The sequence below is a fragment of the Notolabrus celidotus genome, chromosome 22 (genome assembly GCF_009762535.1).
Source record: "Notolabrus celidotus isolate fNotCel1 chromosome 22, fNotCel1.pri, whole genome shotgun sequence".
NCBI lineage: Eukaryota > Metazoa > Chordata > Actinopteri > Labriformes > Labridae > Notolabrus > Notolabrus celidotus.
The window spans coordinates 12,312,747-12,327,929 of record NC_048293.1 but is presented as its reverse complement, the minus strand read 5'-3'; the positions used below and the strand labels follow the sequence as shown (position 1 = coordinate 12,327,929).

General features: G+C 40.4%; 1 protein-coding gene across 3 annotated transcripts in view; it reads right to left on the bottom strand.

Annotated features, from left to right (window-relative positions):
* Positions 1-15,183, bottom strand: part of LOC117806300 (probable palmitoyltransferase ZDHHC14) — a 70,747-nt gene that overhangs the window by 40,460 nt on the left and 15,104 nt on the right. For all 3 annotated transcript variants that reach the window (XM_034675179.1, XM_034675178.1, XM_034675177.1), the window contains exon 3: positions 9,690-9,850. In XM_034675179.1, coding sequence (XP_034531070.1) covers positions 9,690-9,850 — 161 coding nt within the window. The remainder of the gene's footprint in view (positions 1-9,689; positions 9,851-15,183) is intronic.

The window sequence follows — 15,183 nt, the reverse complement described above, 5'->3', positions numbered from 1 at the left end:
AGACATAACAAGGGAGGATAGGCTGAGCTCTATGTACAAGCAATCCCCGAATGCAGAAGTTGAGATGTCAAGTGGCTTAGTAATAGAGCCTCTTTCCGCTGGCTGAACACTTATTACTTAATATTCAGCCAGTTACAATGAAGTCAGACATGAATGTGACCCAGGGCATTAGGACACTGTGAAAGCAGAAAGAGTCACAGTGGGTTTTTAAGTACCATCATGAATGATGATGGGACTGTCATTTAAAAAAGGCATTAATTCATTCTTAACTGCAAGGGGATGGGGATGTCAGCTGTATGTCAAACAGACGTGCAGTAAATTGTCTTTGCAAGGGCAAAAGAGGATTTAACATGAGGTAAACAGACCGCTGCTGAAATACCCAGCGACTGAGACGGTATCTCAGGAACACATCTGAAGAGTCAGCGGTGCATTCAGGCTGATTTATTTCACTTTTTTAATTTCCAGAATTGGAGGCCAACAGGAGGTCAAAATCAATACAACTCTGTGAACTGCACTATCTATGATGATTCCTTCAAATGTGTGCCAGCTTTTTGATGTTTAATGGAATTTAACAGTGCATTGGTCAGCATTAAGGGATACAGATACTGTGTGGAAATGAGCAGCCTCCATCAGTGTCTTCTAATGTTTAAGACAAAGATCAGAGTCAGATTTTCTAACATTTATGGTGAATTCTAAAATTTCCTCTGGCTCAGGCCAATTCGATTGGTTGTTAAAATCGAACAAGCATATTTGCAGTGTTTATTGATACTTGGATTTAATGTGATTAAGTTAGCTCCCACTTTAGTGACTGGCTCCTTCTAAAGATGGGCGTTGTTTGAGTTTGGTACCTCAATTAAGCCACTGGCAAAAACTGAGAAAAGCAACAAAACACTTGTAGTTTTGTTTTGATTATTTAGACCATTGGACAGTTTTCCACTTGGCCTCAGTCCATCCTTACTGCACTTGAGGCTAGAGAAGTGGCTGCCATTACTGGATCATGTTTATACAGGGCTCGAGACTGCGACCAAAATGGTTGCATATGCGACCTTTTTTTCAGCGTGTGCGAGTAAGAATTTCATCTACAGGCACTGTATTAGACATTGTGGTTGAAAGTTGCCCTCTTTTTCAAAAGCTTAGTCAGTGTCCTCCACCTGCTCTCTCTCCTGTTCTGAAGAGGGCGCCGTCACTTACACGCGCATCACACACCAAAGAAAGACAGAACTTCACAACTACAAGCGTTTAGCTATTTCCACGAATGAAGCGGTCTATCGCTGATTACTTTAAAATACAAAATGAGGAGAGAGAGGAGGAAGCTGGTGGTGAGGGCCAGAAAAAGGTGCCAAATCAGACTGCTGTCAAGGCATCCTCCACTTCTGAAACAATATCAAGGCATCCTCCACTTCTGAAACAATATCAAGGCATCCTCCACTTCTGAAACAATATCAAGGCATCCTCCACTTCTGAAACAATATCAAGGCATCCTCCACTTCTGAAACAATATCAAGCCAGCCTCCACTTCTGAAACGGCGGGAATACCGTATTACGACCAGGCACCGGCAAAAAAGATGAAAATTGTACTTATAAAATGAGAAAATATTCCAAGTAACTGTTAGATTTTTACAAGCTAATGGCCTGGTTATTTTTTTTTCAGAATAGAGGCATCAGTTATGATTTCAGTGTGTGTTGTACGACCAGATAAAAACTCCTAACAGTCGCTTTAAATATACAGAGTTTAAATGATTTGCAAACATCACACACCACCAAAATCTGTTGCTATCAACAGCAACCCAACTTCATTGTAACTAAAAAAGGGTAAAAGTAAAGGAAGAAGATATTAAATGGGTCTGATGAATAAAATATGTCGTAAGAAATGTGTTAGATTAAGTAGTCAAGCTCTAGTAAAGGCAATGTTGCTTCAAAATTGTACCTTTTTTTTTTTACAGTATTCAATGCCAGGTTCAATTTTTTAATACTTTTTTTACTTTTTTTCCTGCGTGGCAGTAAATCCATGAATGTGCATCAGTTGTGTAAACAAAGCAAAAGCAGCACTTAACTAAAGTATAAGGTTTTTCAGGTGGGGTAAAATTACAGTATATATGAAATGAGAATAAAAAAGGGCTTATTGCTGGCAACATAGAGAAAAAAGGAAAAACCATAAAGCTTCACACCTTTAATTTGATTTTTGATGCCAAACATTTACAAAGAGTAAATTCACAAAGAGAGCCGTTACTGGGTCACCAATCCAATTCCATCAGCGACAGGGTGTCCGGCTTTTGTCCACGCAGCCAGGCTCAAGATTTGTTTAAGCTGAACTCTTACGCAATTTTCTGTTTGCTATGACATTATACACTTTGGCAGAGTGGAAAGAGTCAGGGCACAGCGGTAAGATGCTCAACACAAAGCTAAAATCAAAAACAGAGACAGCAGTGTCTCGACCTCTTGGCCTCAGGGCAAAAAACACTAATATAAGATTTAAGGCATTCAATTATCAAAGAAAACTGGGAAAGTGATCTGAAAACTAATATCTCTTAAGATCAATGGTCTAAAATACTTAAAGGAATTCACTCAACTTCCATTTGTGCGAGGCATGGCCTTATTCAGTTTAAAATTGTTCACCGCCTCCATATGTCAAAGGTCAAGCTTTCCAGAATCTTCCCTGGTGTTAGCCCTACATGTGACAGATGCAAACAAGCTCCAGCCAGTCTTATTCACACCTTTTGGTCATGTCCAAACCTCAAAACATTCTGGTCTGCAATATTTGATGTATACTCAGAGCGTACAGGTCAAACTATCACACCGTGTCCTTTTCTGGGTCTTTTTGGGGTGCAATCGGGGGAACTCACTCTGACTAAAGTGCAGAGTTGAGTCGTATAGCCTACTCAGCCCTTCTTGCGAGGCGTCTCATTCTCTTGAATTGGAAGAGTGACCGTCCTCCTACTTTCAGCAGGTGGATGTCAGATGTGATGTATTTTCTCAAAATCGAAAAGATAAGACACTACGGGGATCAACTGGGAAATTTGATACAATATGGCATCCTTTTATTTCCTACGTGGAACGATTGACAGTGCCGCTTAACGGATAAAAAGGGGTATGGCTCTGTAAAAATCACCAACTCTGCGATCTGGTGCACTTTTTAATTTATTTTTATGTAATTTATTTATATATTTCTCCTTTAAATTGTTGTCGTCTTTATTTTGCTTTTTGTTTTCTAATATCATTTTGTCTTGGCTGTCCTGTGACTGGAAGCCAGTTGTATTTAATTTTGTCAGGTTTTCTCTTTATTATTTCTGTATTGTCTTTGTTGTATTTGTCTGTCTGTATGGAAAACTCAATAAATACACCATGACAAAAAAAAAAAAAAGATTTAAGGCATGTTATTTGCTGGACATTAATACCCTGAGAAGTCTAACATACTTCTTTGATGCAATCATTTTCCTTAAAAACAGTTCATTAAAACATTCTTGCTTTCTTGATAATGCAAACATGTGAATTCAAATATAGAGAGACAGAAGAGAGAGATATAAACAAACGAAGATGTAGTTGAGCACCTTCAAACAGCCATATTGACTGCCCCTGCAGTCATGAGAAGCCTAAAATGTCACTGCATCCTCTTCTGATGTGCCCATCTTTCCTCTGGCAGCACAAGCTCTAAGCCTTCCAAAATCTATTTCTCTGCTGGCCTCGAGTCTGGCTGGCAGCTTTGGAAAAAAAAACTGCAGCTGCCCTGACATTCACTAGCTAGCTTGGACCATATTTGGTGGAAGGAAGGAAGCAGGGTAACAGGCAGCTCTGGCCATCTCTCACTCTGATTAATGCTTCAGAGAGTCTTTCAGATTTGGCATGTGGTGGCTGAAGTGATGCCAGCCTGTCTAGTCCTGACATATTGGGCAGGCAGGCAGACATGATAGACATCAAACACAGCACACTGAAGAGAAATCAACTCTTGTCTTCATTTCAAGCAGACAAAAACAACAAGTTGTGCTACCTCTCCTGACCTGTTAGAGGTGTACACGGGGTTGCTGCTGCTTTTAGAGTTCACTGTGTGAGTGACAAGACACAGAATCATCTGTCACACACTTCTGATATATATTTTTACCTCTGCAAACCATGCCATATTGGAGTTTGTCTGATGTAGAATATATTTCAGACCGCCCACTCCATCCTCCTTTTCACACACAGTTTGCAGATGGCTGAGATTTCGGCTCACTATGATGACAGCAGAGGCCTCCCTATCAACTGACTCTGCTGAAGCAAAGGGAACATGAGAGAGCTTGATGTCTCATATTGTGCAGACACTAGGCCTTCTATTGTTTAGTCAACAGATCAATAGAAGTGATGTTAAACTTGAGTCTTGTAGCACTTAGACTTCAAAACATCATTATTTATTTATGTGGCAGCTGGTGAAATGCACAAGTTCAAAAGCTGCTTGGAGGCTAACTGGAGTCAGTGACTTTGTTCTAGATGAGACAGTAAAATGCACACAAGATATGTGTGAATAATGCATTAAAAAATGTAAGGTGTAATAAACAGATAGCTTTATCCTAGAGCTTGGCGATATTGAATAATATTTTATCACCATAACATTTTTCATATCAGTTGATTTTGATAATTATCAGGCTGAATATCAAATCATCATTTCATTTAAATTTAAAGGCAGATTTCTGCCCCAAAGTGAAATTTTCAGGAAACAGTTTGTTAGCTTGTATCTGGATGTCATTCTTTTACACGCTTCTTGAATCCCACATTTTTGCTAACAGGACGCAGGTATTTTGTGTAAAATGAGATTATTGTGAAGTTTAAGTTTACAGATTACATTTTTTCTCAAATAATTTCCATAATTTGATCTAAATTTAAAACAAATACATATCAAATTGTGTACTATGTATCAGTTTATAGAGAACTGTTTTGAGTAAGTGCACTCCCCTGTAAGTTTACTTAGGGTTAAAGTTGGAGTGATATTGTTTCCCACAGTGCAGTGAATGCCTCACGGTTGTTCAAGATGCTCGTGGTGGACATTAAACGTGGCTGAAAAATGCACACCAGAAGTTTTTTCCATGCTCTTCCTTTACCCACACCCTGAAAGTACAGTTAATGAAGTGTATTAGTGTCAGACTAACGACTCCTCTTTGAGCTGGTAGATTTTGAGTTTGTCGCTGTCGCTCGTTTCAGCTGTGTTTACATTCTGCTCCAAACAACTTTACGCCCCGCCTACCTCTTACCCTGCGACATGATTGGCTGTTCAATGGGCCTCCTCCCTTTCTAGTGGGTATGGGGTGTAATTACAGATTTAAATATATCACATTTTTATCAAACATTAGTTATTTCTATATTGAGAAAAATTACATCACGATAATTAGCGTTATCGAATTATCGCCGAACCCTACTTTATCCTACAAATGATAAACATTAGTTCTGGGTTGAACAAGTGCCGTAGATTAAATAACGAATCCTAAAAAGCAGCAGATGAGCACGTGTGAAACAAAGCCTGAAGTTGTGAAGACCCATTACTTGAGGGCTGTACTGATATGTGAAGAAGTTAGCCTTGCTTCCTGTGCCTGTCAGCTGCTCTCCTCTTATCAGAGTCTGTACAGTTACATAATGACAAATTGGTTAAAAAAAGAAGTTGTGAATAAAAATGGACGAAAACCGTCTTAGTCAGACAAGAAAGAAGTGAGTGAGAAGAATGAGTTTTGGTTAGAGAGGAGGGGTGAGGTCAGAGAAACAAGAGGCACTTTAAAGGGGAAGAATGCACAAACAAACAAAATGAATTCAATAAAAGAGGGCAGTGAAAGTGGATGTTAACCGCTCAAAAACTGCATTTCAAACCACTGATTCAGACAAATGGTAAAACAGGAAGGACAAGTGGACTGAGAGACGCAGGAAAAGAGTCAGACTGGTTGATGATTGGGGCTGGGGATGGGGATGGGGTTGGGTGAACTGGCTAAGTGCTAACAGATGTTCTACTAAAGACTTGCATGTCAAGTTGCCACGCCATGTTCAGGACCAAACAGCACTGCGCTGCACATGTCTGCAGAAAACAACCAGAAAAAAAGGAGGAGGATGAAGGGTGAAAGAAAGACACAGCAGTGGGAGGTGTAAGCAGAGACACTACACGGCAAGGACTGATAGAAACTGACAGATAGGAAGAGAAAACAGGAAAAAGGATGGGGAAGCAATAAGCAAGTTTGAGAATGACAAAACATTTCTACCTTTTTGTAAGATGTGGGAAAAGGACGTGGTCTCTTCCTCTCCTTGGCTTAAATTTAACATCCTAGCTAGGAAACAACACCTCCACGTTTCTGTGAGTGTGTGAGTGTGTGAGTGTGTGTGTGTGTGTGTGTGTGTGTGTGTGTGTGTGTGTGTGTTTGTGTGTGTGTGTGTGTGTGTGTGTGTGTGAATTTAAGATAATGGGAACCATAATGACATTGACACTTAAGAGTCTTTTGGTCTACTTGCAGCCATTTGATTTGATGTGGATGCAGCAGGGAGACAGATACAACAGAGTATCTAGCTGAGCTATAATGGCAACAAGCAATGTAAATATCAAGGTATGTTAAGCACCAGCATGCTGTGGCCTTGCATTAACACCGACGGCCTAATTCCACCAGATCAATGTCCAGTCCGTTTTCCAATCTGTCATGGCACCAGATCTGATAGGTTTCTATTCTATGAAATGTTTTAACTTCCACTGGATCCGCTCTGTTGTGTTCCAGCTGTGTCTCTGATCCAGCATGCTACGGCCCTCAAAATCAGACACACAGATGCTGGAGCACAACACACCAATCTCCACACAGCAGATCAGGTGGGACGGGAAGTCAGGCACCAAAACAAAAGTACAACATCTGGTTAATTTTCAGAATAAAACACTCTGTGTTATCACCAGATTGTTTTTCACTTTAGCCAGGCCTGGAGCCAACAGGTCAGAGGTTTTTAGGGGAAGATAAAGACATAATGGATGAGGAGAGGAGTCGGTTAATCTTCTTTTTCTGAAAAACATGAGAGAATCCTGAGTGAATCGTATCGTGAACCAAAAATCCTGTTTCAAATCTAATCGTGGGTTGAGTGTATCTTACATCCCTACTTGTCTGTGAAAAAGAGTGTACACCATGTTCTGCATTTCCAAGCATAATGCACAGCACAGAATCTAATTGGGATGAAATAACGACAGAGAGGGGGGGGGCAGCTTGGTATTTGGGTCAACATTGTTCATAATTTCAGCCTTTGATTTGTTTATTTTCTGAATAAAAGCTCGCCAATATGACATGGTGCACTTGCACAGTGCTGTTTCAGCCCAATGCTCCGAGCTCTCTGTACTTTACCTTCCATCCAAAAGCTTTTAAGTCTCCTAATGAGATTAATTAAGCCAGTCTAGAGTTTGTTTAATGAGGCCCCTGTAGCCTGAAGCATGGAAAGGACTGTCTCTGGAAAATAAAAGCTTCACATACCAAACAAAAGGACAAAAACGTTAAAAGGGGGGCTTATGGAGAGGGTTTATAAAGTTAAAGCATTGAGTAAAGTGGTGATAATCCATTTAGCTACGGGGCAGTGAGACACGTTTAGAGACTGGCCATGCAGTCCTGTAACTAATTTTTGAGTGGCTAAACTAATACTAGTGTAAACTAAGTCTCATGGCTGTTTCGACTCTGCCTCCTTCCTCTGAAGAGACCTCATGTAGCTGACAACACGAAGCCTCTGAGCTGGCTTTAACACACACATTTTTGATACTCATTAGCTTAGCTTACCTTTAATTTTGTAGCATGTACATTTTTTATGAGATATCTCAGATAGACCTTTCATTCTAAACAACACTAGAACTATTTGTCAACCTCTTTCCTCTCTATTTCCACCTTGCCATTCTGCAACAACTGTGTTCACCATCAATTTCTCTACCTGCGTCTCAATAGCGGAGTAAACTGACATCACAAACTGTAGTCTCAGCCGTATCAGGCTCATGGCGAGCAATCATCTGTGTTGTGTATCGGTAATTTAGTTACACCACATCAAGTCGATCCTTAATGCACCAACAGTTTTACCTTTCACATCACAGATTAGATTCAGACCTTATCCAGATTGAATTTATGAGCATGTAATGCACCAGAATGCGGCCCCTCTAGAAGCTGGAGTCATGCAAACAGATCAAAGGCTTTAATGTCAAACAGCACCGACACTTCATCTCAGCGTCAGTCACTAAAAGCTTGGTTCTTACTCCTCTGGCTGCAGGGACAAACTAAAGACACATCAAATAGATACTCTGGCACGCTGTATAGAAGGTTGTAAAAGCAGAAACTAGATACTAGGGATGCCCTGATAAGCTTTTTTGGCCCCCGATCCCAATCCGATTTTTTAATATTGAACATTTGCCGATACCAAGTCCTGATCCGATGCTTTGCCTAGATAATAGTTGCACAAGAGGTAAGAGAGTTGAGCTGCACACAGTTTTTTTTCCTTTAACAAAAACAAGTAATTTAACAAATAACTAAAATATGTCTTGTGCTTATTCCACTCAACTTAATCCAGCTAGCATTGTTGTAAAACTCATCATCTGTTTTACAAGCTCTGCTGTATTAGACCCACAAAACTGTCGTTCATGCATTACAGCATGCTTAAATCCAATGCTGCTCTGAACGCAACTCTCACAAGACAGTGTGTGACTCACAACAGCAACATCTGTCTGCGAGACGGAGAACGTAAATATTGGGAGTGACCACAAGATCGAAACACGCCCAGATGCATGCCACAAGTTATGGAGTGGCATGCTGGCATAGAGAACAGCAGCTGCCGCTAGCCATAAGGATGCTAACGCTAGTGTAACAGACTGTGCTGTGTTTGGTTTATATGTTTGCCTTTTCGAACCATATCTCCTTGGAGAGTTACCGTAGGGTGCGTAGAGCATATGCTTTTTTCTGTAATGTGTCTAGCGGTGCACATGTGAGTTCTACAATAAAATTCAAATCATGTACCATTTATTATTACACCGATCATTAAAAAACGTCCAGAGAGGCTCTGATTCGATAGTTGAGATCGGGATCGGGACATCCCTACTAAATACATTGGAATTATGCAGACTAAAGAGTAGGACTCTGTGATAGGGCCCTTCATTAACTCTCAGTTTACAACCACTATCTTTTTTTCTTAGGGTTGTTGACAATGGGGCGCCAAACGGAATAATGCAATCATGCTATCAAGGTTGAGCGTTTCACATCCATAAATATCTGAATGAAAGTAAATCTTCATCACCACTAATAACGGTTGAAAATGTCTCATTGTGCTGTGTGGAGCATTTCTGAAGACTTTGTGGTTGTAGCAATCACATTTGATTTAAAACTTCCTGGCTCTGCACAGAACCACATAACACGTCTGTTTCCAGGGATCCGTTAGCGAAATAAATTGTGTTATTTACACTGAAAACACCAAAGTAAAACCATGCCCTATTAAAACCTATACCAGCTGGTATACAAAAACTTCAATGACAATGTCCATATTTTTAATTGAAGCCAATTTTTGATACTTTTTTGGTTGTTTATCATCATAAATCCTTATTGACAAAGCTAGGAGGCTACTGTAGACTTTGGTTTCCAGCGCATAATGAAATACATTTTGATGAGGTGGTGGTGATGGTGTCAGACAAAGCAAAAACTTCAGCAATGGTTTTTTACGCCTATTTTTGAAACATTAAATCAGAGTCTTACCTATTTGTCTCTCCAGGTCAGCTGCTTCATCCGGGGTGGCCCTGGGCAGCACACCTGGGTCACTGAAACTAGTTCTCAGGAGGGTCCCCAATACAAACAGAAACAGCACTCCTCCTATGACTGGGATAACTGGGGTCAACTGCAGCGCCAGGAACGGACAACTGGGGGGACAAGTAGAGGTGAAGAGAGAGAAAATGAGCAAAGTGAACAGGAGACTCAGGATTCTGCCTGAACACCTGAAAGTTCAAACAAAGCAGAGTCTAAAAAAATAATAAATTCCTTTCTTTTCTGGAATGACATGTAAAAGGTGCTGTGGTGGAGGTGGTTGAGGGCACAGACATCACTGCCATTCACTTGATTAGTAACACATTTGCTACATATTTGAAAAGCATGTCTTAAATAAAACACCTCTGCAAACTTTTTATGTATGCATGCATTGAAGTGGAATAATGTCCATCATCAGCCTAACACACCATCTAACCAGCCTTCAGATGGTAGCACCCTAGGAGGGCAGTTACATCCGCAGATCCATGCCAACAACAGTTATTCTGAAAAACCAAGCCAAACTATATTTAGGCCGGCCATGTTGGGTTCCACCAGAGACAGGGAGGATTGCAAATACAGACCTGGACCATTGGATCTGCTGAGCTCTGCTAATTCTAGCATCATCTTCCCACTCCTCCTGCTTTCACCTGAACTGCTGGAGATGAATGCTCTAAAGCCCTTTGAAAAGTCAGCTAACAGGACATCCAAAAACAAAACATGTATTAATGGAGTTAAAAGTTAAACTTCTGCTTTCATTCTTTCCACATATATATATATATATAAAAAAAGAGCCAATCCTGAATCAGACACATAGAATCCTCATGCTGTTTCAAAGAGTGTTGACGCTGTGACAAACACACTGTCTACAACTCAAACCATTTCCCCACCTGTGTGGACACAGGCCAGTCCTGCTGCTCCTCTACATCTGGAGTGAGACTGAGCTAAGCAGAAAACACTGGGATGTCTGGGACATCAGCATGGGGCTGCAGGCAGGACAAACATTCATCCAGTTAAAAACTTGCGTGGAGTGAGTGCTAGAGGTCATTGTACTGGACACTAACTGTGTCAAAGTGAAATACACACAACATGTGTCAGACACTTGCTGTCAGAGAAATACTTTTTTTTTATTCGAAGTTGTTAATCCTCCTTAGTTAATCCTTTTAGTCTTGTAAAGCGGGCCTGTATTTAGGGCTGGGCGAGAATTTGATAACGATAATTACAATGATATACTTCTTCTCAATATAAATATAGTAAATGTTCAATAATACACCCCCCAACCACTGGAAAGGGGGGGGGGGGGGTTATGAGCCTTAAGGCTGATTTATACTTCTGCGTTGAATCGGCGGACCCCCAGCACAGAGGCCTACGCACATAGCTGACGTGCACCTCCTCCAAAATGTAACCACACGTAGAATTGACGCTGACCGCAAGCCCTGTGATTGGTCCGCTCGGTGGCATTGTGTTTCCCGCATTTACAACACTTCTGGGATCCCGCACATCGGCCGCACATCGGCCGCACATCGGCCGCACATCGGCCGCACATCGGCCGCACATCGGCCGCACATCGGCCGCACATCGGCCGCACATCGGCCGCACACATCGGCCGCACATTTCATCCCCTCCTCTCTATGCTTCATGTGATCATGTCTGTATGATAAACAGCAACATGTATCAGCTGTAAATTAACATAATGTAGTAGTGCTCATGTCCGCGTCGGCCCCTGCTGCGTAGGGGTGACGCAGAAGTATAAATCAGCCGTTAATCGCTAGTTGCCACCCAAGAGAAAGACGGCATTGAACAGCCAATCATGTCGCAGGGTGAGAGGTAGACGGGGCTTAAAGACGTTCGGAGCAGAATGTAAACACGGCTTAAACGAGCGGCAGCGACACTAAAGAAAACTTATAAACCTGCCAGCTCAATGCAGAGTCGTTAGACTCACACTGTGCTGCACTGCGTTAACTATTAACTTAATACACTTCATTAAATATACTTTCAGGATGTGGGTAAAGGAAGAGCACGGAGAACCCTTCTGCTGTGCATTTCTAACACGTTAAATGTCCACCACGACCGTAGCACAACTAAACACTGAATAACCATGATGCCTTCACTGCACGGAAACCTCACTCAACAGAATACAATTTGATATATCTTTGTTGTAAATTTAAATCAAATTATGCAAATTGCCTAAACCTCAGAAAAATAAGAATCTAAAAACTTAATCTTCACTAAAATCTAATTTTACACAAAAGACCTGCTTCCTGTTAGCACCATCAGATATTATGGATTCAAGGAGCTTGTCAGAAAACTAAATCCAGATACAAACTAACAAACTGTTAGAGCTTTCTGCAACTTTCACTCAGGACCAAAATGTGCCTTTAAATCTAAATGAAATTATGATTTGATATTTATCGTGATAATTATCAATAGCAGCTGATATTAAATATTTTATTGTGATAAAATCATTTTCAATATCGCCCAGCTCTACCTGTAGTAGTCAAATCATCCAGCACTTTGTCATGAGATTGTAATCCAGAACGAGGGATATTTCCAGCCCTTGTTGAGGCGGTGCAGCAGACCATCTTGCTGCTTTTTATCTTTCCAATCTGCCGGTTATTGTTTAAATATGAAGCAGCTCTGTTGCCCCTGCCTGTCAAAATACTTTGACTGCAAACACTGTGTGTTTTATCAGTTGTACATCCATTTGGCTGCTGTTTGTATATCCCAATGCATACCAAACAATAAAAAAACGAGGACAAGTACTACATTGTGTCCTCTTGTGATATTACATTTTCATATCACTCGTGCAACAGAAATGTTTCAGTTATGTTGATTTTATACTAGAAAAAGGTTTTGGTTTATATGCTTCAGCACTGAAAACATGAAAAAGAAAATGTAGCTACCTGTACCTTCCTGCTCTACAGTCAAAAAAAGAAACAGTATGTGTTTTAAGGAGGAACAAGTTGGCTTCACCTTCCATGGAGAAAAAAGAAAACGAATAAAAGAGACGACAACTCCTCGAGAAATGCTAAAAAGAGATGACTACACCAGTCATACAGCGAGAGAAAGCTCAGTTCTTTGTCTGGAGCGTCGAGTGCATGAACAATGTAGCGTCATCATCACATGGCGAACCCAAGCAAGTCTGCTGTTACCTATTAATTACAAGACAATTGTTCGTGTTAGAGCTTGTGGGATTCTCTCCATCATAAAGTAAATAAATAGAATAAAATTAAATAGTTCAAATCAAGTCCGAGGTTTGCAGCCCTTTAAAATTTGAGAAAAAGGTCAATATGTTCAGATCTGTCAGGTGTTCTAATAATTTTGGCCAGCATTTTTCAATTGAATGATAGTCTTTTTATTTTAGGGTAAATTAATGTAGGCCAAAGACAGCACTCACAAGGTAACCGTTTTCTGCAGCTTTGGCTAAAATGGACTATTGTTCTCTTTTCTTTCAAGACTATATTATTCAAGTAGGGAAATTAGTTTGATTAAACTGGTCAATAACTTACAAAACAGAGTTAGAAGACATGAAAAAAAAGGTCATAAAGTGTAGATTGTGCCTTTAAAAATAACGATATTAATGTTTTGCCACAGTGCCCACCCTGACTTTCTATTGCAAATACACCTCCGATGGGAAGTGAAATCAAAGGGCATAGGAGAAACAGTGAAACTTCTGTAATCTGTTGCATATTTTGAAAGACTTAAGTGGCAGCTTGGCTATAGAAGCCCCCTCACTGGTCATCCTATGCCAGACAAAGAAGGTGAGCTCCAACAAAAACAGCTGACTTAATGTTAGCAGCAGCTTGGCTTGCAGCTCCTATGTGGACCAGCCAAATCCACCGGATCTGGTCCGTCTCAGATCCCTCACAGCACCAGATCTGATAGGTTTCTATTCTAGTCATTCAGCTGCATCTCTGATCTGGCAGGTCGGAGCCCTTCAGGTCAGATACGCAAGACTTCTATCTTTGCTGAATGCCGGATCACGACACATCATCTCAACAGAGAAGATCGAGCAGGACAAGAAGTCAGGGAACCAAAACAAAATTAAAACATCCGGTGAAATGAAAAAAATGATTAAATATGTATCCTGATAATTATCGATATTGACTGATATTAAATATTTTATTGTGATAACATAATTTTTTAATATCGCCCAGCTCTACACTGAGAGTAAGATAACAATACGTATCTGCAGGAGCAGATCTGTGCCTTCACATGAAAACACAGTATACCTTGTCATCAGTTTATGGGAATAGAGATTGCTGAGAGAACGACACAAACTGCAGTCTGTGCCTTTAGAAGCTGTGTCTCAGCGTGTCCGACATCAGGAACATAATGAAAAGGCAGTCATGTGTGATAGAGAGTGACAGGTTGGTTGAATGGATCAGAGATTTAACACCAAAACCAATCGAAAGGGAGAATGGTTGCAACACCAAGGCTGCCTCCCCCTTACACATGGATCAACAGAGATATGTGCACAAACTGCAGGTAGGGAATATCTCGCCTGGTTTAAGATCACCCCTCAAGACAATGTTACTAAAATCAATTGATATCAGCCACTGAAAATTAACAGTGAAGAAAAAAAAACAGAGCAAACCTCGTTCTTCTGTTTGGGACTGTTAAAAGCAGATATCCACAAAGAACTGAACATTTCCAAAGTTATATCTACATTTTCTTTTTGGTTTGATATAAAATTGTGTATCAAACTGGGACTTTGGGGGCTTTGTTGCCATGGAGATGGACGGTATCCAATGTCAGACATGGTACATTTTGAAAGGGAATGTGGTTACCCTGGAAACAGCCACGAGTGAGCTGGAGCCTCCGAGGAAGACAAAAAGAAATAAAGACGTTCAACAAGACGGAGACATTCATTACAATCACTTCAGATATGTGCACAGTCCACATGGCTGATGAGAACAAAGTTTTACACTCAAGTAGGAGTTTTTTTTACGTTTTCTTATCAACATAGCTCTACATATCTTAGTCTCTAATCTCTTGAACAGTAAGCCTGTCTGAACATGGGATTGAAGAGTCTACCCTAAACACATAGGCTAAACCTCAACACTTTTCAATACAAATCTGCAAATTCTGTTAACTTTGTATTAGGTTGAAAACATTTCTTTTTTTCCATTTAAAATGTTCTTAAAGAAAAGTCTAAGTAGTACTTGAGATGTGTAAATGTGTTAAAGTTCTCTAAGTTCCTAATAAATAAAAAGAAACTTCACATGTTGTGTTTGTTTCACTTATTGTACCAAAAATGTTCCAAAGTGAGACTTCAAAACTGAGAACCAAACTGAAGCAAACCAAATTTTTTGAACCACTCCATCCCCAACAACCAGGCAACAAGAAGTCAGAGGCATTTAAGAGACGCTGATTTAGGTTCACATTGTTTACATGCCATTACTTTACAAGCACAGACAGGACAGGAATCTTGTGAAAATAATATTGGATT